The sequence below is a fragment of the Psittacula echo genome, assembly GCF_963264785.1.
Source record: "Psittacula echo genome assembly, chromosome: 4".
NCBI lineage: Eukaryota > Metazoa > Chordata > Aves > Psittaciformes > Psittacidae > Psittacula > Psittacula echo.
The window spans coordinates 83,958,950-83,986,313 of NC_137738.1; the positions used below are offsets into that span (position 1 = coordinate 83,958,950).

The 27,364-nt window shown below is 36.9% G+C and overlaps 1 protein-coding gene across 2 annotated transcripts in view; it reads right to left on the bottom strand.

The window, feature by feature from the left end:
* Window positions 1–970: 970 nt before the first annotated feature.
* Window positions 971–27,364, bottom strand: part of MCPH1 (microcephalin 1) — a gene marked incomplete at its 3' end in the record, with an annotated part of 134,652 nt that continues 108,258 nt past the window's right edge. For both annotated transcript variants that reach the window (XM_080615409.1, XM_080615410.1), the window contains 2 exons: window positions 3,016–3,253; window positions 971–1,026 (listed from right to left, as the gene is read on the bottom strand). In XM_080615409.1, the coding sequence (XP_080471535.1) occupies window positions 971–1,026; window positions 3,016–3,253 (294 nt within the window). The remainder of the gene's footprint in view (window positions 1,027–3,015; window positions 3,254–27,364) is intronic.

The window sequence follows — 27,364 nt, forward strand, 5'->3', positions numbered from 1 at the left end:
CTCAGCTGTTCCTCATCACACTTGTTCTCCAGACCCTTCACCAGCTTTGTTGCCCTTCTCTGGATCTGCTGCAGCACCTCAATATCTGTCTTGTAGAGAGGGGCCCAGAACTGAACACAGGATTTGAGGTGCGTCCTCACCAGTGCCGAGTACAGGGGATGATCACTGCTCTGGCCCTGCTGGCCACACTATTGCTGATATGGGCCAGGATGCTGCTGGCCGCCTTGGCTGCTCGGGCACAAGCTGGCTCATGTTCGGCGGCCATCAATCAGCACCCCGAGGTCCCTTTCCGCTGAGCAACTGTCCAGTCACTCTTCCCTAAGCCTGTAGCACTGCATGGGGTTGTGGTGGCCCAAATGCAGGACCTGGAACTTCTCCTTGTTGAACCTCATACCATTGGCCACAGCCCATTGATCCAGCTTGTCCAGCTCCCTCTGCAGAGGTTTCCTATCCTTCAGCTGATCAATTCTCCCACCCAACTTGGTGTCGTCTGCAAATTTACTGAGGCATTTGGACTAGAGGAGCCTACAGGATCCATGCATCTGCACTGGTAGCACAGCTCCTGCTGACTACACCAGATCTAGTTCAGGCACACTCACCCACACTGAACACACATCTTTTAATGGCACTGTAACATGATCAACTTTGCTGAGAGATTAGAAAACGTCTTTCCACGTCCTCCCAGTGAATAATGATTCATTCAACTTTTAGGTCCAAGGGTCTTCAACAAATAAATAAAAGCAAGGTCAAGATAGTTTTTATTAGTGAACTACTTTATTGTAAAAACCTACAGATTTCACAAGATGAACACTTAGACACACACAAGTATTAAAAATGTAGAAAAATTTCCTTGTATTTATAAATATGTAATTTGCATTTTCTTAGAAATTTTATTCACAGCTGATTTTTTTGTTGTTGAATCCAAACTAGGCTTGTTTTCCTACAACCATATAGAAGCTCTTGAGTTAGCTCACAGCTGAAGAATGTAGTTTTCCATGGGACATATTGTATGCTGAGTGACTGAATCTAAAAGAAACAAAAAAGTGGGATTATTTAAGATAAAATACAAGAGAAAGAGATTATAAAGCACAATGTATTTTAGAACAATTTTTGGTATAAAAGAGTTTGAGGAGCTGAGAACCCAGACAGAAAATAAATGCAAACAGTCAAATGATAATACTGAAAGCACTTACCATTTACTTTAGTTTAAAAAAGGTGCTGCATTATCTACCTATATGCTTTTTATTGCGGTCAAGTTTGGTTGAATTAATTGGCAGCTGGTATTAAGAGCAGAAAGCAGATAGCCACCAACCAACTGGGTTGCAATGGTGAAGTGTCAAAGATTAGAAAGCACTTCAGATCTGATTTGATTTATTTTATCGAGATGGCAATTTACAGGTGACACACTATCATGTAAACAGTTGCTGAGAAACGGACTGAACTTCAGAGGCCTGTATCCTTCCTTTAAAGTCTCATGTAGAAATCCCTTTTTTCTGAGTTTTGATGATTCATCATTTAAAATCCATTAGCTAGAGCTTGCATAACTGTGCCTCATGAACAGGACATAACAATTAGAAAAGGCACCATCAGACTGCAAAAAAGAACTGAGAAATTTGTAAAGGGGACAAAGGATTCAGAGTCCTTTTTCATTAGCAGCCAGATATGCAATTGCTTCAGCCCACTGATGGGCTGAGCGTGGCATGTCGAGCTGCAGATAGCTCATGAGATACTGGACCTGTGGTGAGGCAGAGCTCCATGAGACCAGTAAAACAGTGGATGTGCCATGTGAACTGCAAGCCACTTTAGATCATTACCTTTGTCCATTTGGAATTTATGACTGGAGTACTACTATGTGAAACTTTTGTGTTTAATTTACCACATCATATTATTAGTCTTGCACAAATCTCTGGTTTCACTTGTTTTTTGGCCACACTTGCTCTTCAAGTCATCTTCGAAGCCAGAGAAAGACACAATAAACAATGCCTTCTTCTTATGCCTCTCTCAAATTTTCACAATTTTATCTTATACTTTCTCATAGTATCAACATTTGCATTTAGATGAGTATTTTCCCCTTATGGTTCACCTTTTCTTTCTTATTTAGTGGTATTGTCTTTCAGGTTTTAAGTCATTATGATCTGATTGCATTAACTGTCAAGAGATTAGGACTTGCTTGGCTAGTCTCATATAGCGTCAGTTCATGTTGTACACTTATTGCTGAAGTCTGAGTGAGGCACTATTTAGGGGAGTTTAACATAGTGTATGATGAAAATTTAATCTTTTTTTTTTTTTTTTTTTTTTTTTAAATATGCAAAAGGTCCCTTTTTGGAAAATACCCTTTTCTGAAAAAGTGTTGGACTGGAAGCTGTGAACCCTACATAGATTATCAAAAGCTTTTATGTGAGGGTGAGGATATTGCAATTTTATATCTGATTTCCTGCAAACAGATGACTTAGAACTGTGGTGTCTGTGGCAGTAAAGTGATGGACTAATAACTCTTAGAAACTTAACAGCAGATTTTAAAAAGAAACTTTTTGCAAGTGGAATAGAGACTGTAGAAAATCCTCTTTCAGATGTACAGCAGGTAATTCAGGACAGATTATCTAAGGGTGCCAATTCACATATTTCAGGAGTGCTATGCCAATTGATACCAGTTAAAAATTTTTCTTACTGCATCTAAAATTGAAATACCTGCCATTTAAAAAGCAATTATCCTGGGGGGTTCTCCCCATGATTTAGTTTGCTCTCTATAAAACAGTAATGCAAAAAGTAAATTTGAAAATCTTTGGATGAAATTAGTTCTTGGTAAAATTACAACAGTGAGTACCAGGACCATCATAAAACAGTCTTAGTAGTAACAGAAAGTCCTCACCGTGGAGACAACCTTCCTAAAAACCTGACTGTAGAAGTCTGTTCCATTTTCTTTCCTCCATAACCTCAGTTTAGTGAACTATTTGCAGTAAATTTTTGAATACATATTGCATAATATTTAATGAGAATTGAAATTCAGTGTCTTACCTAATACCCATTTTTCTGATAAACATTTTATTTCCTGGTACTTCTTTCCTGGGTTTTTTCCTATACAGATTTTTGCCTGACGTAGGGCGTTACATACTTTCCCTCCTGACAGCTGTATAAGTTCAATTAGCTTTTTGCAGGGTGGCTGACTGGTAGGAGATACAAACATGACAGGCTGGTTTGAAAAGAGATTCTGCTGGTATTTTCCTGTGGATAGGTGACGCTGAAGTCTGCAGACCTGGATTTGAGGAAACAAGGAAGTTAATTAACCAATGGGTTGCATTTCCAGTCAAAGTAGAACTACTCCTTGTCTTCAGAAAAACCCCAGAATTATAGTATATGAGTGTATGACTTTTTCAGGTGTATCAGAAACTGTTGGGTAAACTATACAATGAATTTGCTGTACTTGATCAATACAATTCTCAAAACAGAGTTCAGACTATTTTTTACAGGTCAGACAGTTTACCTATAAAACTTTTTAAATCACTTGACGGTATTATTCTTTACCATAATCTTACATTCTTACATTTATTACACTAGCCATCAGACACAAATTTTAAAGGATATTATAAATCATTACAGTCTTGCAGCACAAATACACACCATGACAGCCTTTTGATACATAGTTCTCATCAGTTTGTATCAGAGAGCTTTACAAACTTATCCAATTCAGAGTTTAAACTACTTTAGGTCCCCTTTTCCCCTCCTGTGCTCCACAGATACCAACTGCCTTTTCTCCCAGATGCATGAAGTGACACAAATGTACCAGAACTCAGAGTGAACCATTTCATGTAAACTTTTTTGTCTCCACAAAACCAAATAAAGAAGTCCTCCGTGAATGCCGTGCAGTCTGTAACACTTGATCATTATAATAAAACATGTGAAACCAATTTCCTTCTCTGTATATACTGGGAAGGACAGTGGCTCAGCAATCAAAGTAATCTCCTTTAGCTGTAATGTGCATAAAGGCAGTGAATCCAACATGTATACACACCATGGCATGCAACATAAAGTTTTCATACTAAAATTAAAAAAAAAAGAAAAGAAAAAAAAGATAAGCTTGTATTTCTTAGAGGAGCGAGATTGCCTTTGAGCTGCCAAGTTATCGCATATAACGTGTCTGTATCTCTTGTCAAAGTCTGGAAAACTAGTAATGAAACTGGTGTTAATGGTAAGATGAGAACAAAAATAAATGTTTCATATTATGCCAGGCTTGGAATTTTTCATACAGATGATCAACATGAGCACATTACACAGAGGAAAGGTTGCTGTGGATATCTGGTTTATATGAGATGTCTGAATGTGAAACTGTAGTCAGTGAGGAGGTGTAACAGGAACAGCGGAAGAAATTACTTGAGTGGATTCCTTCCTCCAGTCCTGGCACAAACCTGCTGTGAAATTATTAAGAATTAAACTGAAATTTTAATTTTTAATAATTAAGAATTAAACTTCAGAATTAAATACAATAACATATGTGCTTGGCAGATGTGCAGCCAGAGTAAGAGTCTTCACCCGATTTACAAGAGCTTATAAAGCCAGTTTAATGGTGTATTCACAGATCACTACATAAAAGTCAGAGTGAATTGCCTTAGCACCTCTGATCGATTAGCTAGATGAAGCACTTAAAAAGCATGAAGCCCATGCTAACGTGAGACATCATAGCTGAGTGGTTCTGTGCCACCGTCCTCTGCTATTCTTGGACAAGTCATTCCCAGTCTGCATTTTGAGATCTCCATCAATAAATAATTCAACTTTCTCTGATTGTTAATTCCTTGGCTGCTCTCCTGAATTCAGAAAGTTATAAAGACAGTGACTGCCATGGATGAAGCAGGCCAAAAAGACTCAAGCACAATCCAAAGAATACCCTTTATTTTCTATTCTTCTGTGAACTTAGGTTTATGAATGACACAACACATAATCCTGTCACATGAAAGTCAAACAGCTGCTACATAATATTGTTGATCACAGTATCAAAGCAGAGTTATATTGCACATTTTGGAGGAACCAACTCATTGAATACATCTGATGGCTCTTCCTGTACATAAGTTGGCACCTGATACTTTACACCTCCATCTGAGAAGAATGCTTTTCTATGAATATCTGTCTGCTAGGCATCTTGATGTCAGGTGAAACAGAAAACCAAATCATTGTACAGTTTTATTATACAGTGTCAGATTTGGCATTCACTAAAAGTACCACTTGCTGATGGGTCTTGGGAAGCTTAGAGGCCACGATCAGTGTCTTAAAATGGGACCAGCTCAAGAACACAGAACACCTTGCAATCACTGATGTACAGAGCAGTGTTGCGATCTGGGTATTACTAGGACTGCAGACATTCATTTTAATGAATTAAAACCCTGCACAACTGTGAAACTACACAAGTGCTTGCAAGGTTAGCACATGAAAGGTTAGCAAATTAAAGAATGCACTATAATGAAAAATAACAATCTCTTCAGATCAAGCTCATATTACCCTCACATCTTAGCTGATCTGACGTGGAACTCTGTGGAACTGGCACACATCAGAGGCAACCAATAGAAGAAAGAAAATTACCAAAAGACTTTAATGCTGGTTTATCTAAAATAAATCAGATTTAACTGAAAAATACAGAGGCTACACTTGAAGATTTTAAAGATGAAAATTAATAGTATTGAGAAGCCTTTATCTTCAAAATGCAATAAGACTTGTGTTAGATAGAAGACACCAAATATAAATCGTTGCAATCTATTTCACATATTTTAGGGCATATTATTTACAAGGTCTAATTGTATGCCCACTTCCTCAAACATTTCCCCTGAAAGGATTTATTTGCTGCAACTGTAGTAAGAACATTTCATACAGTCTTTTAATATGTACTTCTTGCTATAGAAAGAACTGTTTGATTAAATTACAATTAAAAGCAAATTTGTACACAGCTGATCATCAAATCAGGAAATCCAAATTTCAAGGACCCAACAGCACTCACCTCAGCTGATATCCACAAATAGCATGCTTTATTCTGTACATTTAGTATATATTAAGAGAACCCAGGAGAGTGAAATGCTGAGGATTTTATTTAACTGCCTTTAAAATTCCAGCTGTGTGCATTATCAGTTCACTTGAGGGGAGGGCAGGGTAAGAACACAGTACATCTTGGTGGTGTTGTCAAAGGAAAGATGCAGCATGAAATGTCAACTTGACATTTCCTTCATCTGATCACCACCACCAGAGCTTTTCTTACAGGCTGTGCTTGGATTTGTTCAAGCACACTGGGTCCATGCACAGGTCTTAGAAATAGCGAACAATCACAGCATTTATGCTCAGAGAGTAGTATAAAAGGTTAACTTTGCTTTCTGGCCCACTAACCTGAAAGAAGTACCACTGGCCAGTTGCTGAAAAGGCAGCTAGCTGACCACACAAGAGTTTTGGGGTGGGATGAGAGGGCACAGTCTAGCTCTTACCCCTGAATTGACTCAGCTGCCTTTGTAACATCAAAGCCTTTGCAGCACTCCAGGGGTGCTCCCAGTTCTTTGAAACCATACACATCTCGTATAAGCTTTTACAAATAAATAAATAATTCTTCAGTAGAGACCAAGCCTGGGAAAAATATCAGACTCCAAAAGTGACTATTTCCACAAATTGTGTATGTATGTGTCAGTCAGTAGTTGCGGTTACAATTGTGTAATTGTACAACATTACAACGGACAGCACCAATCTTCCTTTCACATTATATTCGTTAGCAGATGGACAGAAAACCAGAATGTTATAAAAGCATCTATTTACTGCTTCTTGTAAGATCCTAAGTGTTAACCTCATTCTTTCACTAGCTGGATGAACAGCAGGAAGATGCCTCTTATATTTATGCATTCCTCATAATTTAGATGTTTGTTTGAACCTAAGTTTTGAAAGGAAAAAAAAAATCACTCTTGACAGAAGTAAACCTTAAGGAGAATGTATGATAAATAAATAGAGCCTTTCCTCGTTAAAAAAACCCCACAACCTAACCCAAACAACACAAAAAGCACTTCACCAGCTATTGTCCCTCCTGTGACTGATTTTCAATCCCCACAAGCCAAAAAAAGTATATATTATAAAAAACCTAAAACTTTGCATTTTTTGCCTGTATCTTTATAAGAATAGCTCCTGGTGGGTGGCGTGCGGGAACAAACACAAACCTCCATAAAATTCAAAGGGTATGATCTTTTCATGAGGCTCAGGAGATAGCCATCAAGTCCCACAAAGGTACTCTATCTGAATGCGTACCTGAATTCATGCAATAGGAAATGACAGAAAACAATTATTCTGGATGTACTTGGAATTTTTTTTCAGCATTGAAACTGCTAATATACTATATACAGCACACAGTTTTCAGTGCACTTCCAGGAAATAGTACATGAAGAAATCTCCAGTCTGAAATGCTATTAGAATAATAATGCTTCATGAAAGCTAAATGGACAATATAGCTATGATTTATTACAATTAATAGAAATTATATCTGTAGGCTAGAATAAAAAATGTGAAGTCCTAGCTTCGAAAATATATACAATGTATATATAACATCTGTAATAATTCTACATGTCTGAAAATTTGTGTGTGCGTTACACAACCAATGTATGCATTATGGTAAATATTTATTCTTAATTTCTATTATTCATCAGAGGTGAATAAATCTACAAAAATAAACGCAAGATTTATTTTATCATTACTATTTGAGCATTTAATATAGAATTGGAAAACTCACCAACATCTATACGAACAGGCTGTTTTTAATAAAGTATTTTCTGAACTTATAGAAGGCTGTAATATCTTCATTACTATTACTTGCAAAAATAGTAAACACATTTTAGTAAATGCAAACAGCAGAAGATACAATTGCAGGCATAAGGTTGAAGAGAGAATGTATGTTTTATGGTTTATATCTATCCAAAGACCAAGTATTGTTTCATTTGAAGTTGATGACAAATTGCTCATTTTCACTAAAAAGAAAAGGATCTGACTGTTGAAGTCTTATGGATTAGTTCACCACTGTGCAACTACTAAATGACAGAAACCCGTGGAATTGCTAAACCAAAAAAAATCAAACTTTATGGTTTGCTAATGTACAAATTTAACAAAAAGAGACACATAAAATAGCCCATTAAGTTAATATAGTTGGGTGACGTTGCTGGCAAAATATTAATCTCTAATATATGAGCATTCATACGATTTCAGTATGGACAAATATACTGGCCAAATAATGTTTATGTTTTCAGATACTGTAATTCTGTACAGAGACCATGTGAAGAACACACTCAAAACTACACCACTTAGGAAGTGTTACACTTGCATGGCTATATGTGTTTTCAGACAGTCCGTCATTTAGTAAAAATTTAAAAGAAAAACACATATGTGGAACACCATGTACATGTGATGATCAAGGGCTCAAACACATCCACACAAGTGGACCATCAGCCTGCTTCTGATAAAGAGGAATGTATTGCAGCATGCCGACTTCTGAATGTAAAGTTACCCTGCAGTGAGGAATTTGCAGAATCTGCAGGACCCTACAGGGATCAAGGAAGTTTGTGTTAACAGTGCAGTACTCCTGCAGGACAAAGAAGAAATGCTCTCTTTTTCATCTTTCTAAATATCAGGTTTAATAGAAGCAACAAACCAAACAGCAACTCTGTTTTTGTAGGAACAATGTGTGACATATTTTCTACTTTAATTAGAAGGTAGAAATTTTCGTTTGATTTCTTATAACTTATTTTAGCAGTTTGCTGATTTTTTTAGTACATTAAGAGTACAAAAATTGAAACAGTAATCTTTAAAAGCTTTAGAAATTACATTGAAATGCTGTACTAGATAAATAAATTGGTGCTCTCCAATATAAACCAGCATGTTAAGAGCCGGAAACAACTTCCTTCAGCAAGCTGTTTCACAAAGAAATAGATCCTCAGCTTTGAGCAATCTTATCTAAGTTAATGGAACATCACACAGATACAACAGCCCAACTGGTTCAAGCCATACTACCATATAACAGCACCCAGAAATTTATTCCACTTTTGGCATGAAATGCATCTGTTATTGCTAGCAATGTTTTTAATTTTCGGAGCAAAAAATCAACCTGCAGCATTCATATACATTATTTACAAACATTGCATCCTTATTTCTGAATATTTATTGAAACAGTGCTTTCTCATAGGTTACCAATATCATTTGGCTAAAATAGAAGCTCCCTTTCTGTCAAATTAGAGAAGTAGAAGCCTTCAGTCAGAAGTGAGAATGTACTTTTTGAATGCATAATAAGGCGACATCAGTACCCTGGCACATGCACAGAAACAGAGGTTACATACAGGCAAACTTGGTATGGTAGAAACTTGTGTGGTAGAAGATGACTGGTGCAATGAGCCAGGAGCCAGAAGCAGAGGGAGACAGAGTGGAAAATTTGGTCCAGAAAAAAGAAACCTTCACTGTCTGGTCTTGAAAAGTAAAAAGGAAAGTAGAAAGAAGATATGGCATACAGTCAAGACTGTATTATCTGGAAAATTCTTCAAAACACAGTTTCTTCCCCTCCTCTATACAGTCCTTCATGTAAGCGTTTCCTGGCCAAGATGAGGGTGAAGGGAAGAACGCCTGAATCCAGACAGTTTAGCTGATATTGTTTCCACTGTGTGTTGGCAGACAACCTTGGTTCTCTCAAATCCCATAGCCTGATAAGAAAAGTTAATTTCACCAATTTATTCTCTGAAAGACTGTGTCCCAGTGGGAATTCTGTATGAAATTTTTTGGCAAATAAATCTACTGTTTGGCGGATATTCAAAATTATACTGGAAGATGTTTGAACCATTTTTTCCGGCATAGCAAATTTTTGCAGGAAAAAAGATAACAAATTCACTTATTTTTAGTTTAATTTCCTTGTTTTCCAGAGGTAGAACTATTTTTAAATACTATGTAATATCAACACTATCAACTATAGATTAATGATTAATAAAAAACAAATCAGGGTAGAACAATGTCTTTTCCCTTTTGAGGATAAGTATGACTTCTAAATCAAGCAGCTGTATTTCCAATGTACATCACTCAAAACCATTCTGCTAAGACTGTAATATGTGGTCACTTTACTATATTTTTTTTGTTTATTTTAAAAAAGATTCTGAATTAAATATATTTGCATTTGGTTTCAACACAAACTAATTCTTTTTGAAATAAAATAAAGAAAATCCTTTTGTATCAATTTAGCTATGAAGGAAGGATCTTCCAGGATTAGAAATTTCAAGCTTGCTTCAGAAATAATTCAGGAACTTGTCCCTCCTTGTTTTTGTCTTATTTCAAGAGAATTAAGTCACTGCCAGTCAGTTCCAAGACTGCAAATTGCAATTACAAATCTCTGTCAAAATTATGGAAATAATTACCAATTATAACTGGGAGGTGTTTTCCTCTCCTGAATATCAATAAAGCAGCACCAAAGCAGTATACAAGTGTGGCACATGCGACTGAGTCCCACATCACTGGCATACCATAAGGGTTACGTACACTTTATATGACAAGCTCACAAGAATCCCAGTAAAATTCAAAGACAGAAATTCTTCACCTCCACACACAGTCCAATGCTTATCTTCTCTTGCAGTTAGAAAGCTTTGCTTAATAATATAACCTAATTTGCTTCTGCTGCATTTTCAGCCCATTATTTCTTGTCCTAGTGCCAAGGGACATGGAGAACAATTTCTTCTCTTCCTATTTGCAACAACCTTTTAAATATTTGAAGACAGTTATCATGTCTCCCCTCAGTCTTCTCTTCTCTAGACTAAACAAACAGTTCTTTCAGTCTTTGCTCATGGGTTATATTTTGTAGACCTCTAATAATTTTCTTATTCCCCCTGGATTCTCTCCAGTGGATCCACATCTTTCCTGAAGTGCAGTGCCCAAAGCTAGATACAGCGTTGAAGCTCAGGCCCCACCATTGCGCTGCCCAGTGCAGACAATTCATGTGTCTTATGCATAGCATTCCTGCTGACACATCTTAGTATGTCTGCTTCTTTTATAAGAGTATGACATAGGTGACATATTGGTTTGGATCCTCTAAAATATTCAGTAGCTCTTTCGGACTGCATTGTCAATCTGCAGGTGATTATTTCTCCCTCCTTTAAACTTGTTCTTAGTCAACTCTCACCATACTTATTTCTGATCATTCCTTATATATCTCAAGGTCTTTTTATTTCCAATCTGTTGTGATTTAGCCCTGGTAAGCAGCTAAGCACCACACAGCCACTTGCTCCCCTCCTCAGTGAGATGTGGAGGAAACTCAGAAGGGTGAAAGTGAGAAAACTCATGGGTTGAGATAAGACTGTTTGTTTAGTAATTAAAAAAACTTGTCAATCTATGGTTCTACTGCTTAGGCCATGATTAATCAGATTTTCCAGCCTGGCAGCTTAGCAAAATCCTAGACAAAAAATGCAGTATAAGGGTGGGATAGTTGTACATTTTATGCCAATAATTCCTACATATGCTGGTATGGTGGCCTTATTACATGTATGACAAAAGAGCTGATACGAGCCTATACAGATCCTCTGCGCAGCCAATCTAAGTAAGCCATGTTGAATCCACCGTTTTCTGTCTGGCGTTATTGGTAGGACTTTCCATCAAGCTCAGTTTTTAAATGCATAAAAGTTCATATGTCTCAAAAATGCAAAGGAAGTAAAGTAAAATCAGAAAGTCTTTTCCCGTAACTCAGCTGACAGTTGAACAAATGCAGTTGAGCCAATGTACAAACCAAAAAAATCTCAGCCTCCAAATAATTAGGTTTAGACAACCAGCCGTGACTTTAAAAGGTATGTAATAAATACATGGACATGTTTTTCCTCACAGCTGACAACAATCTATTCTTGCTGGATATATCCTCACAAGACCTTTGGCATAAAAGATACTTATATTCTTACTGGTTCAGTTCAGTGCACTTTTGAAACTAATCTCTTGGTTATTCCTACTGAGTGTACTTTTGGTTCCCTCTGTGGAACAGCCATCAGGGGCACAGACTGTAGTCCATTTGGATGAAATAAAGTCAGAAGATGTGTTCAGTTGTGTTCAGTTCAGGGGACCAGACTTGAATGAGCGAGAGCCCTGAAGCATGTGTTGTGCACCAGGTGTCTTGGCTCTAGCTCATGCACTATGCAGATGCCTTTCAATTCGTCTGTTATAGAGGGAGGCACAAGTGAGCATAGAGTCATAGAGTCTCTTCTGGCAGATGTAATGAGGTAGCGAGGTAGGTATGCGATGCTTCTTTCAAAATTATTACCTGCGGAAAAATAATGACCTCAACTAACTTTATCCTACTTTTTATAACAGTTGCAACTTGCCTTTATTGTTAACTCAGTTCATTCTCACATGGCATCAAGGAGGAGGAACATTAGTTGCATCTTGGCATTTATCCCCTCATATTGTGACCGCTCACCCATATTTTATATATACACTATCCTTTAGGCTTACTGAGCTCTCCCAAGGCACATAAGGCCAATTGTTTGGTTTTTTTTAAAAAAAATATTTAAAATTTCTTTTTTTTTTTTTTTTTTTTTTTTTTAACCGGACCAGTATCTATTTCATGAGACTAATAGGTAATCTATGAATAAGTCATGAATTTCAACAGAGTAACTTAGGGAATGAAGTATTAATGAAGTAAATGACAATGTTTAATCATATGGGAGTAAACACATCTGGGGGGTTGGAACTAGATGATCTTAAGGTCCTTTCCAACCCTAACTATTCTATGATTCTATGATTTACACAGACTGAAATAATACACTTCCAGAAAGTATATTTCACTAATGAAAGGCTGCACTGAAACATAAATTCCATGAGCTAATAATGTGCTGCAGTTCATAGAAAACAACTTGATATTCCCTGTGGTTAAATACTACTTATAATGAGGATACAAGGCATGGAAGCCTAGTACTTGCATAAAATACATTAAAAATAATAAGCTCATTTCAACTACCTTAGATTTATTTTTTTTTTTCAGATACTGAATCATTTTGGACAGTCCAACTTTCTTTTTTAATCAACACAGGATATTGTGCAGTGAGCTTCAAGAATGACATTTGTTTTGCCGGCTGAGAGATGTGGGGAATCCTTCCATTTGCCTTTAACAGTAAATGATAAATCCAGTGCTGTCAACAGATTTGCTATACCTGGCAAAGTGCAGATGAATAATGCTCTGATAAATAAAAAAGTTTTCTCTTCCAGTAATAACAAAGTGAGTGATCTTGTTGAAAGGAAAAGCCTGGCAGAAGTGAAGGGTTACACAGATGCTCCCAAAAGGCTCGTTCCACAAACAGTTGTATTAACTCACAATTAAAGTAATCTCAACGTTAAAAAATAATTCCTAGTTTTATCTTTAAAATGTGAATATGTGAGTCTTTTTGCTCTACCTCCACAGTCTGAAATGATTTAAGTGAAGGCAGAGTACATTCTTTTCTCTACTCTTCGGTTTTAGTTGAATGCCATTGCAACGCCCAGCAGTTACTCAGTGTGTGCCAAACATGAATATTTTTGAGCGTCATTTGAGTTTGTAAGGCTACAGTAAGTGATGGGAACACAATCGTCTTGGGAATCTACAAATAACTTTCAAAAAGCTCATAAATCTGGCTTTCATGGTTTGGTTTTCAACAGCTTTATGAAATATGTCAAAGCTTGAACACAGAGAGTTCGTTTTCCTTCAAATTTCTTAGGACTGACTTTTCTCAGTCTTTTTTTGCTATGCTGCAGCGAGACAAATAAAATGGACTTGGCTTTAAAAAACAGGCATCAGCAAATTACTTTTTAAAAAAGTTTCTTTGTTCTTTTAATTTTTTTTAAATTTTTTCTTTTTTTTTTTTTTTTAATCAACAGAGGAAAAATGTTCTCTTTAAATAGGGCAGCCTAAAGTATTCCCTCATCAACAAAAAGATAGAATGGTTCTGTTCAGCACCCAGTGTATAACAGTGTATATGACAGACCGCATATAAATGAAAAAGTGATGTATAATTGAAAGCTCTTTTATTCTGAAATTGTTCAAAAGGAGATGCACGGTGATGACTGAGCACAGCAGCAACCCAGACAGTTGCATTCAGAAGTCACATGCAAACCTCTGTAATTACAGTGAAACACGTGGACTACAGTGATAATTAGCATGCAATGCCTGTTTTATAACATGAACTAAAGAGTCAGTTGAAATTACATTAATGTTCAACAGAGAAAAGTCTTTAAAACTCTCTGAGAACTACTGAAATAAACCCACTCAAAGAGATTACCTGGCATCACACAACTGGGCACCATTGCTGTGGACCGCTGCCAACTGCAATATTAGACCAGGTTCAGGTTTGCTTCTGGTAGAACTACTACCACCATCACCTGTGGTCTACAATTTTCCTGATTAGTGTGCCTTGGCAGCCTCACTTCTTTATGTATAATGACCTCTCTTCTTCACTTAATTTATGTTACAGACTGGAAGAAGAGATCCCATAGGAAGTAAGGAAAACAAAGACATTTAATCCTCAGCACTAAGAGTAGGAAGCGGAGCTGCCAGCACACACAGCAAAAAACCCCTCAGGTGTTTAAATATTTGACCAGGTGCCTTTTATCAATCTTGTTTTTAAATTACAGTTGCTCATGAAAAGTTTATTTGAAAGCACTGCTTTCTTCACAGGTGCTGAACAAAGGACGTGATTAACATTTTCTATTTGAAGATTCTTCTCATGAACTCTTGTACTTTTCAGCATGACAACAATATTAGAACACAGAATAAAGAACTTTGACTATATTGTGACAGCAAGCTGGGATGGTCTTCTATATAGCTGAGGGGAATGATTTATGTTGTGAATACCTAGTAATTTTAAAGCTATGAAAGCTGGTAGGGTAAAGGCAGAATATCTGATGCTAAATTTATTTTCTTTGCTCTTCTTGTTCTTCCTTTCTTTTTTTTTTTTTTTTTTTTTTTAACCAGAGCATTTTTGAAGTTAACGTTAAGGATCTGAAAAGTGTTTCTTTTAATAAAGTGAAAAAAAGAATTCACAAACCACAGTGATAAGTTGTGCATGGTACCAAATGATGCCCTTCCAAAAATAACTGATTCTAATCTCTGTTTTGAAGAGCTGACGCTTTTCAGCTTTTGAGCTAATACATCAAACACATTTGTAGCATAATATCTCACTGCCACAGGAGGCAAAATAGACGTGTGTCAGTAACCTTATCAAATGCTGGAGGGATAAAAGTCTAGCATTGGATTTCAATTGTTGCTGTGAGTAAGAAGCCAGTTTAGAACATCAGTCTTATTTAGAATATAAACTTACTTCTGATTAAGATTCCAAATGCATTTGGGATTTCAACATGTGATAACTTTTCCACTTTTTTCTTTTCCAGCACTTATTTCTAATTTATTTTTTTTAGTGACAAAGATAATGGAACAATATTCTTTTGGCTTATCTGATATTTTTATTTGGTATTGCAGGAACTATCTTAATGGAGATAAAATAAAGTGTGACTCTACACAAGTGGAAATCTAAAGTGGCAGGAAGATTCACTGAAAAGTGAATCACTAATACACAGAAAAATCCATTTCTGTTTACTGCAAATAGTGATCCTTTTAAAAACCTTTTTAAAAAGAAATATTGCCATAAAATCCATGTGGAATTTGATTTTGTTTTGAATTTGAGCTCGACAGCTATGACATGGTTAAATAGGGAGAACTAGGCAGACTTATTATGGTAGTGGACTTTCAGCGACTTCTCATGCTAGCTGGACAAAGTTTGTAAGGTCAAACTGCTAACACTGTCATCCTTACTGAGTTTCTTTCCTATATTCCTACCTCTCTTTGTCTTAGAATGATGCAGGACAGAGAGGCCACTACTTTTTAGTCTGTCTGGATTTTACCTGAAGTGCTTTAGTGAAAACAGAAAGCCTTTGCAAGAGGCTGTTGCTGCATAAGCAAGCAGCTGCAGTTTGAAAACCAAAGGATACCCAGCAAGTACTGTATATAAAATATGATCTACTGGGTATTTGATCTTAGATGCAGGATAAATACTCTGAAGCACAGAAACAGTTGTAGTCTTCAAGCAAAACTACCAGTTATTTTCTAGTTAAACAACTGGTTAGCTTAGATAAAATACAAGTGCTCAATAACTTCTCTCCTGCATACTAGTTTTCTAGTAAAAGTCTGTAAATAAATATTTACTATCTCTGGCTCTGACCCAATCCAGAATTCCCACTAAAATCAGCGGGAATAAGGTACACGTATCAGGAGTACAGCTTTAGCCTTGTAACAACACAAACTACCATGATGTAACAGGAGGTACTGTTTGTATGCATATGTAGTGTTCCAAAGTATATACACTACACGGAGGATGAGGAAAAATAATCTAAACTAGCAAGCCCTGCATAAGGGCAAAGGTTTAAAAATGTCCTGCACACTCCCTGCATCATGTGTCTAATTTTTGTTTTAAAATTATATTAACTTTAAAATTTAGGATCTGAGATGATTGCTGTAAAGCTGCCCAAGGAATTTTTCCTTAAAATGGCATTACTGATTAAAGTGTTACTGCATTTATTCTTTGGACCAGTACTGGGAGAGCTACAAAGCCATCATTGCTCAGACTGTTGATGGAGGAAAGGAGAACTGACTGCACAACACTGGAGTACTCCTGGGGTTAAACAGAGGAACAGTAACGATGGGATTTGGAGGGAGTTCAGTAAAATCCTTCTCATTCAAAGAAGGCCAGTGTCACACAGACCTTGAAGGAAGAGAAAAGCTGTCTTCTACAGAGAAGATAAACACCTAAACTCTGCGGTGTCTTTTAAAGATTTCACAGCTAAACAAAACTATATGGTATTGTCACACTCTTCTCTGCTGTATAACAGACCTCTCATTACAAACACACACACCAATTAAAAAATAAATAATCCTATACTAAACATAAACCAGTAGATTTATGAAGATCACCTTCTGCAGTTTGCGGTAATGCTGCAATCAGGTATGAGATGACTAAAAGGAAAAATCAGAATTATTTTGATTAAGAAAGTTTTACATTATTTCATAAATGAAATAAATACATCGGGGGGGGGGTGGTGTGTGTTATGCTCATTAAATGCTGAATATATTTACTCAGACACACTCCAGTTGTGCCAACGTGATATAGTCACAAAGAATGCATATGAGGCTGACAGCTAAAAAGCAACAGAGAGCTTTGCACATAATCTAAAACTAAATCTGTATGTAATTTCCTTCCCTTTGTTAATTGAAGATTAAAACTAAATCAAGGGGAAGCCTTCTATGAGACTACTTCCAACAACAGATGACTCAACTAGCACCTGAGAATTTGTTGTGCTTGTGTGTACTGAGGTTCTGAACTTCCTGTTTCAATAAAATACCAAACAAGTTGTGTTTCCTTTACAAATAAGCTATTACATCAAGCCCTGTTCCTATAATTTCAGTTTTTGTCTGCATTCCAACATTTTCTTTGGCAAATGTAGAAACATTCTAATTAAAGAGAAGAGAAAAACAAGCATCATTCATCATGGTAAGAATGAATGCTCAAGAGAACATCCTTACTGGTTACTTCGTTCATTCAGTTTAATTTGGCTTTTGAAGTGCACTTAATTATGGCATGCTGTTCCCTGAGGTGAAACACAGGTAAAAGGGTTTTCACTAATAGTGTCTCATGAAAGCTATTATAGGTTATAATCAATTCTGCTAATGCCATACAAACATAATACCATCTGTGGGAAGTGATTCAAAAACAGTTTTAGAACACCAGAATACTTGAAGTACACTATTCTGCAGAGCAAAATCCACCTATTATTATAACTTGCTACATCCTTTGACATATTACTTGATTTTTTTTTTAAATGGAAATGATCCTGAGTTTTCCTCAGCATGATGTGATACCAGAATAATAAGAATCCTTTGAAGTGCCCTCTTTCCTTAATTCTCACATTTTTTGTCAATATTTAGATTCCAGATGAAAGACCTCTGTCTACTTCATTTGCAATTAGCATCAGAAAGACAAATTCCCATGAAAAGGTAAACACCAGACCTGCAAAAACAACATAATGTTATTGTCTGGTCAAGCCTATATATTACAACATATGTGGTTTCTTTCCTAAATTTATTTAACCACAGAATTGGAAGTGCTGATTCACCAAAGCAGAATTTCAGACTTAAAAAGACACTATAACAGGAGTTATAATTAATCAGAAAAATGCTATTTTGGATAATTAAAGTAACTATTGCTAAAAGGTGTCCATGTGCACATACATCTTTGTGGAGAGCACTGCTACTTTTGCTTACCAACCAAAGGTAATTTTTCAGGACAATACAGTTAAAACCACATTCGCTGCTCAGGGTTGTGTTCTAGATAAATCTGGAATGCAGTAGAAGAAACATTCATTGCAGATGGTTGAAGCCAGTAGAGGATGCTGAAGACTTCTGATAATAAAAATAGCCGCTGCCATGTCTGCAACATACTCCAAAGACAGCATGAAAATAGAAATAGTCCAGTGAATCCTGAAAAAATCCTAAATTTGGGAAATTATCCAACCTCCAGAAAAAAGCCAGAAAAACCCAAGAAAAAACATTGTTAATTGCATGTCAGATGAACCAGTGTACCCTCTTCAGGCATCTCCTATGTAAGTAAGCAGCAACCAGGCCAAGCCACACAGCACAGAGTACGACAGGATCACACTAGCTACAGCTTCAGGAAGGCACATCTTCTGTTTTATAACCATGTGCTGAGCCATACCAAAACTTCAGTGGGATGGGACAAACTGAGCTTTCAATTATTTATGCTGTTCCTATTTTATATCTTTTCTTCTAAATCACATGAACTCAAGTAGGTAATTTCACATGACAAAGGTCTGTGCAAAGCTTCTTAATCAACATCATCGCTTACACCTTTAATGTTAGACTAACCCCAGAATTTCCATAACACTCAATAAAATCTGACTCAGTAAGTCTGACCTTGCTGTATGCTGAAACTGCAGTTCTTCCAAACTTACCTTGATTCAGGCAGGAATCTCTGAAGCTAGGCAAAACCTAGCGAGGAACCTTTTAAGCTAATTCTTAAATGTTTATTTCCTTTGATTTTAGGGAGCTAGGATTAAACAGATTTTTTACACTGTTTTATCCAAAAGGTATTAGTTTAAAAGACACTAATTAATGGTTACTATTAAAACAGCCAACAGACTACCCATAAAACTCCCCTACCTTAGGCAAACATAAATCCTGTTAAACTTCTTTCCCTACAATAGCTTTAAAAATAGTCATGCCGTGCAGCAAAGGTCAGTGGAATCAGGCTTCCTGGAATCAGCTCCACAGGTAAAAGCCCCTCATGTCAACTACTGCAAGACTCTTCTGCTTGAAATGAAGGTGATAAAGCATTTGGGCCACAAGTAAATCTGGTAAAACAGAATCTGAGTAAAGTGTGACCTTTCAGCCAGATCAGGAAAAAAAGGATGGAAATATTTTTCTGGAGATCAAGAGGTCCTTGGAGCAGACACTATCTTTTGTTTTGGATTCGTACAATGTGTTAAGATGCGAAGTCCGGTTTTGTGTTCAGAGGAAAAAAATGAAGAAATACTACCTTTATAATAGTAATACACTGACTAGTGAAGCTAGGCCCTCTTTTGATTGCAGCCTCTGGGACCAACTTTAGTCAAATATTAAATAACAGTGTTTAAAAAAATATTAATTTAGATGATATTTTAAATAGTTCTGATAAATAACTTCCATACACAAGACATAAATCATTGTAAGATAAACATGACAATGGAACTTCTTGTCTTTGAAAAAGCCTCCAAGGTCTACAACAGAATCTCATCAACACATAATAAATCACAAAGTAGTAAGAACAAGAACAGAAGTATGTCTATATAGAACTATACACTCACAAGCACAATAAATCAAAAACAATGCAAAATAAATCAGCTGAAGTTGGAATTTGGTTCTACAACTATCTCAAAAATAAAATTTAAAATTGATGTTTTTGTGTGTGTGGTTGGAGCAAAGGTATAGCAGTTAGGAATCAAAGGAGCCTATTACAACTTCTATGCCAGTGAAACTAAGAGAAGGAGGACAGAATCCGGCACAGATTCATGGAGGATTTTCTTCATATTAGCCGTGACTTACTTCAGCCTTGATTTTGGAGTACTGACTGCAGCAGTTAAGACCATACCTTATACGTACTGATGAAAGAGCCTGAGAAGAGGAACTGTGTCAGCTGAAATGTATATTCTAATGCTCTAAGGAGATGAGTAAAACTGTAACTGAGAATTACGTTCAGAAAAACATCATGCCTATAGGCCATGATCCTGCCCTGTCATGCAGTCCTTGTGATGGACTTCAGTGTCATGTGCTCTTGCAAGAACATGATTCGAGTTGCAATACAACCTTTTACTTATGACTAAATGAAGAAGCAAAGCAAGGTATTTGTTAAAAATAAGGGAACTTTAATTAAATGACCAAGATTCACTTTTTCTGGAACCATTGCATGACATTGTGTTCTGAGGGAGTCATATTCATAACTAATTTTATTGCCTGGATATAGTGTACTTACAATCATGATAAACAAGAGCATCTCAACAGCTGTCTCCACTAAAACTGCTAGACTAGAAATTTTCCTTTTCCAACATAAAGTGTGCCCACAAAGTTCCACCATATTGTGGCTTCTTCAGCTATTCCATCTAGAACTACTGTTAAATAAATTTTAGTCTTGGTACTAGAAACCCCATGAAATGTATGTGTGTCATATTATAATGATAAGAGCACGTAATTCAACACATTCTTCCTCTTATAAAATGACATTACTTGATATACGCATTTTACTGTGCTACATAGAAGTAGTTCTTTACAATTTCACCATTTAAATAAATGGAATATATTTTGGACTGACAGCATTTTAACCATTACTGAATAACACTGCATATAAGCTTGATTTACTGTTATGCAATAAAATATACATAAACAATTTCCTCCTACAACTGTGGGGATCAAGTGAGACAAAGCAGGATTTCTGAAGCTTTAGCTATATAGTCCATGTGGAGCTCTAATGGCTTAACCAACAAAAAATCATTCATATGCAGGAGCCACGAGGTTTTCTCGCACATACTGGTCTCAGGAAACATTTATTCTTCCACTTTGTTCCTACAAGGAAGACGGACAACTAATTCTTCTGTCACAATCATCCATACACGCAATCTAACTTTCACTCATGAAATGCTGAACATGTACAGAGAAACCTTTTTACTGAAGGATAAAAGTATTTAGATGGCAGTGACTGAAAACAACCACGATTTTCTAGGCATTAGGATAACATACATTACTTACAATAGGAAAAAAAATAAAAGCTAAAAGCTGATTATTACTAGTATCAAGCACTCTTGCAAAGTGTACGTGACCATCTGCCAGCAAGCTTGTAATGAATCATACAGGCAAACACAATCACAGTGTAACATCACCAGAAGAGAAAAAAAAAAGACAAAAGCACAGAACTTAACTTAGGCTTTTGCTACCGTGGAAAAAGGACCAAAATAAAACTTTGATTGTATTTTTATATGATAAAACAGCTTCCCCAAATGCTGGTTTTCTAGAAGTGTGGAGTTACAGTTCAGACAATAATGCAAAAGTAGAATGTGTTAGAACTGCAGCAAGCCAGAAATCTACCAATGCTACATCAAAAGAACAATATAAGCCTCTATTTCTTCCTAGCAATTAATATTGGCTGCAATATGGGCCTTCTCTGTTTTTCTTAATATCTATACAGTAATTTCAGCTTCCATACTCCAGGTTTTGCTTGCTCTTCTGGTGTCTTGTTATCACAGTATTTCCCATATAAGTTTCTGGAAGTACATCCTAGTGTTTCTTCTCATATAAAGATCATCTCCTCTCAAGAAACTTGGAACAAAACCCAAAAGCAAACAAACAAAAACTGCAGTTTTGGTTTATGAAATGTATTCTATGTTTATATGCAGAGAGAACTCTGGGCTGGAATCAGCCATCCTGTCAACACTTAGCGCCTTCGTTTAGCAAAAAATTTACATTCATTCATTTTTCATTTCCATATTAGTCCAAATCAGTTGAATGCAAAGAAGAAACTGGTGGCATACATTAAAATTACGAGCAAAGTAACCAATTAGAAGTTTTTATGAACAAAGTGTACCAAGGTATCAGGATCTTATTAGTGAAATCTATGAGTCTACCATGCTGTAAGCAAGGACTACAAAGTCATAAAAAGGAATTTCAGACACTGACTTTTATCCTGCAAAATTAGCTATGCAGTTAAAACAGACCTTTTTCTTTTTGCACCTAGTTGGGTATCGCAAACCATTTGTAAATCATTACAGGACATGATCCTGTGCTCATGTGCATAAATCATGCACATCAGCTAGAGAAGCCACACGCGCAGGTGGGCATCCTTCTCAGAATGGGCTCTTGAGCAATAACCATATGCATCCATAAAATCCAACAGGTTTCTGCAACTGTTTCATCTTGGCTGTTTTGTCTGAATATGCTACGTAGATCTTAAAAAACATCTTTTGGATAAAATTGGCCTTTTGACTCAGAATGCCTTTGTAAACTAACATTTAAAGGACAGAGTCCACAAAAAACTATGCTATGTCTTCCTCCTTCCAGTTTGAGCCAATTTCCCTGGTATGGAAGCAGGATGTACTTCAAGTTCTCATGTCTTCACTGGTAATAAAGGATAAAATTAGTGCCAGGCTCAACAATTTGTCTTTATTAAATAAAAATAGTCATTTGCATTCTCATCCTGAATATGTAAAAGTTCCTTTCTTTCTGGTCTATAGCAATGTATCAAATGAATATAGGGATTATTCCAAGTTTCACAGATGTAAAACAGACAAACTAATACCCGTAGAGTATTAGACAGAGAAGCAGCATATGACCTGCAAAAAGCGATGGCCTGGTAGGTGGTTTCTGCCATCATGAAAACGTGATAAATGAAGGTAGATATTCTCAGGATTCCTCCTGATAGACTGAAAGTTGAAGTGCATTAGCCTGTACATTATAAAATTTCTACCTGCAGCCATTACAGCAAGTTTTAGTAAGTGAAAACTGTATGCAACGATGGATTGCATTGTGCTCCTGCAGGCAGGACACTCAATTCCAGTTTAATTTGATGTTTTCAATAGTATCAAAGGTACTGAGAGGATTGCTTCTCACTAGGTATAATAAATACACACGGGCCAATAAAGAGAGGCTGAACAGTATTAGATGTATAAATAGACCAAGGAAAAAAGTCTCAAAAGCAACATCAAATCTGTAGAATTCTATCAGTTTTTACTCTCACATTTTAGAAATGTGAAAAAAGGCCTTATAAGACTTCCAGAGGAATTTACATGCCCAAGACTGTTAACTGAACTATCCAAAAACATTCCAAAATCATGCTCAGAACAAAATTATGTTTATTTATTTGCTATCTTCCATTGCCATTTGCAGAATAACATTTTCAGGCTTCTGCAAACATTTCCCCTAAATTTAACTTTTCATTCTTTCTTAATCTAATTAGTTCAGTTGAGTATGTAACAGACCAAAATGGCTGAGTAACATAAGCACTGGCAACACTGGTAATGCCCCAAAACGAGGTAACATTTGCTTTTTGCCCCAAAACTGTTGAGAAAATTTATAACAGCTGCACTTCATCTTTCAAACGTAATCTGAAGTACTCAGGTACATAACATTAAAAGGCTCTTATAATTTTCCATGTTTACAGATCAGTGACACATGGTTACCTAAAGATGCAAAGATACTAGGATTTTTTGAAGCCTTGAAGCCTATATTGAGCATTACTTTTGAAAATGTCATTCACTTGTGAACATTAAACTTTTCAAAGTTTTAAACATAAGGTATTAGCCTAGAAAGTACACAATACATGACTGTTCCATCTCAGACATTGCTAAAAGTGGACTATAACAGCTGAGACCAGAGCAGAATATAAATATTAAAAACAGAATAAGAATTTAATAATCATTTATTCCTCTGGTTTCTTTCTCTTGACTGTATCTTTTCTTTCTGCTGGACTTGGCAGGTGTCCCACATAACAGGGGATGTCCTGTATTACACAGTCAAGTGTTGTGTCTCAAATGAAAAGCATATGGGACATGGCTTTCCACATATTTTCACAGAAACCTGGCTGTTTTTAGATGCCTAGTAAACTGGAAAAATGACAGTGCATACATGGGCAAAACCTGCACATACAGCCAATGCCGTATCAACTACAGTGTATCTGATGTCGATGTGCAGAGCTGTCAGAGAGTCCCAAACTGTCCTGAATTTCAACATTTACACAACTCTACTTTTATACAAGAAGATTAACTAAGGGAAGAAAAAAACCCAAACCAACAAACAAAATCCACTCAAAAGACAAGACAAGAAATCCTTTCTCCCTTATTTCTAATGCTGAATACCTTAATTTCTGTTTGTCTTCTGTTCATTAAAATTACTTCATTCCTCCCGCTGTAATATGTGGCAATACTTAACAACCCATCTTCCACTTCATTTTTCTGGAAATAGATGCCTTATTCTGACATAGAAGAGCCAGTAAAGATATGGAATTCAATGAATGAGTATTTAATGAATTTACAAGCATTGAGAAACTAATGAGAGGAAACGAAGTTTCACTTACTGTAAACCCTGATTCTTATTTGGACTGGCAGCAAAAGCCAATATTTCAGCTAGTGGTGACACCTCTTGAAAATACTTCCAGTTGTTTAACTTGTCCAGTGAATGTTTGGTGAGAAATCTGTTATCTTTAGAAAAAATCCTCACTGTGTAAAGTTAATACAAATGGCAACTGGTTGAGGATTCACATGTTCTGGCTTACTTTTAAAATACACTTGTATTTCAAATAAAGACAGTTCTTGGCCACTGTTCATGTCATTAACAGCTTTAAAAGCCTTGGGCCACCATCCTCTGTGAGCAGACACAGGGTATCTGCAAATTATAATAATGGAGAACAGACCCACATTTTGTTTACTTCAGCAGCTTCTGACCACTGTGCATGCTTTGACATGGAAGAAAAAGGTTCTGATTGATACTTGAAAAACCTTCTAAGTGAGAGGCCCACAGTTTACCCTTAAAGCATCACTTTTTTTTCTTAGTCCTCCAGGCTATCAGTTTACTGAAATTGCTGTCCTAAAAGTGCCTCTTATTTTTCTTTATTAGGTGTACTGCAATCTAAAATTGTGGGCCAGCAGTTAGGTTAGACGTAGGTAAGTACAGGTTTTCTCCACCCTATTGCAGAACCAGCAAGTTACAATACATGAATACAAAGGAGCCTGCTTCAGATAGAATAAATGAGCCAAAATAGAGGTTTTAAAAGTCAGAAACAAATCTGTCTCAAGTTAATAAAAATGAAGAGCAGCCTGATTTTGATGTAGATTTTATGGCTTGTTATGTTCGTGGTGTATATGGAGTGTGTTTTAAAAGTTATTAATTTTAAACATGTTTCAATAAGTCTTATTTAAAAATAGGAAAACAAAAGTAGCAATGAAGCTAATGATATTTGAGCATAATTTGTCTGGTTGTAAATGTCTGTTAGCCAAGCAGATTTCCATGTGAGCAATAACAGTCTATGAAGCACAGTCTGATGCTTTTAGTAAATCGATTAACTGTATTCTTTTGCATGTTACTAGTAGAATTAATAATATAAAACTAAGCTGTTCCAATATTGCAATGTAATCTAAACCCATAATAATTTTGAATATTAAAACCTCTGCTTCATCATATTGCAATGATTGTATTTAGCAGTTTGCAGGCATTAATATTAGCTTGTGGCTGACAAGTCTAATTTCATGGCAATGAGAAAATACAAGAATTATTTCAAATATATGAATTGCATTTTTTATAATCTGAAGAGAGATATTTTTTCTATAAGCACTTTTCACATGAGGTCCAATATAAACATTTTTCTTTCTTTCAGCAAGTGATGAGGTTTAATGAGAGAAATCAAGAGATGAAAAAGCTTACTAGGTCACTTAATTCTTACTGCTGCCAGTACAGGATTTTCCTTTACATATTTCTCTGTTTTGCCCATCTATACTGAATTACTCATGCAACAGGGATTCCACTGCCTTCTCATGAGAGGCTTTTCTACAGCCTCATACATCTTATCCTCAGAAAATATTTTTTTAGATTTGGTATGAAATTGAAACAAACTAGGCCATGACTCCTAACCATCTCCCTTCCTGCTGTAGTCTTGCCTGAAGTACTTCACAACTGGCTGAAAACTCAGCCCATTGCTAGCCCATACTTGCAGGGACTGTAAGAATGAAGACCCTAGGCCCACTGTAGGAGAGGATCTGGTTCGAGACCATCTTCAGAACCTCTACGTACACAAGCCCACGGGACCTGATGAAATCCATCTGTGGGTCCTGAAGGAGCTGGCGAATGAAGTTGCTAAGCCACTGTCCATCATATTTGAAAAATCATGGCAGTCAGGTGAAGTTCCCGACGACTGAAAAAGGGAAATATAACCCCCATTTTCAAGAAGGGGAAAATGGATGACCCGGGGAATTACAGACCAGTCAGTCTCACCTCTGTGCCTGGCAAACTCTTGGAGCAGATTCTCCTGGAAGGCATGCTAAGGCACATGAAAAACAAGGAGGTGCTTGGTGACAGCCAGCATGGCTTCACTAAGGGGAAATCCTGCCTGACCAATCTGGTGGCTTTCTATGATGGGGCTACGAAACTGATGGACAGGGGCAGAGCAGTTGATGTCATCTACCTGGACTTGTGCAAAGCCTTTGACACTGTCTCACACGACATCCTTGTCTCTAAATTGGAGAGACATCAATTTGATGGGTGGACCACTCGGTGGATAAAGAACTGGCTGGATGGCCGCACGCAAAGAGTTGTGGTCAATGGCTCGATGTCCGGCTGGAGACCGGTAACGAGTGGTGTTCCTCAGGGATCGGTGTTGGGACCGGTCTTGTTCAACATCTTTGTCGGTGACATGGACAGTGGGATTGAGTGTGCCCTCAGCAAGTTTGCCAATGACACCAAGCTGTGTGGTTCGGTTCATATGCTGGAGGGAAGGGATGCCATCCAGAGGGACCTCGACACGCTTGTGAGGGGGGCTGATGCCAACCTTATGAAGTTTAACCATGACAAGTACAAAGTCCCACACCTGGGTCGGAGCATTCCCAGGCACAGCTACAGGTTGGGCAGAGAAGAGATTCAGAGTAGCCCTGCGGAGAAGGACTTGGGGGTGTTGGTTGATGAGAAAATGAACATGAGCCGGCTTCAGTGTGCGCTCGCAGCCCAGAAAGCCAACTGTATCCTGGGCTGCATCAAGAGGAGCGTGACCAGCAGGTCAAAGGAGGTGATCCTGCCCCTCTACTCTGCTCTCGT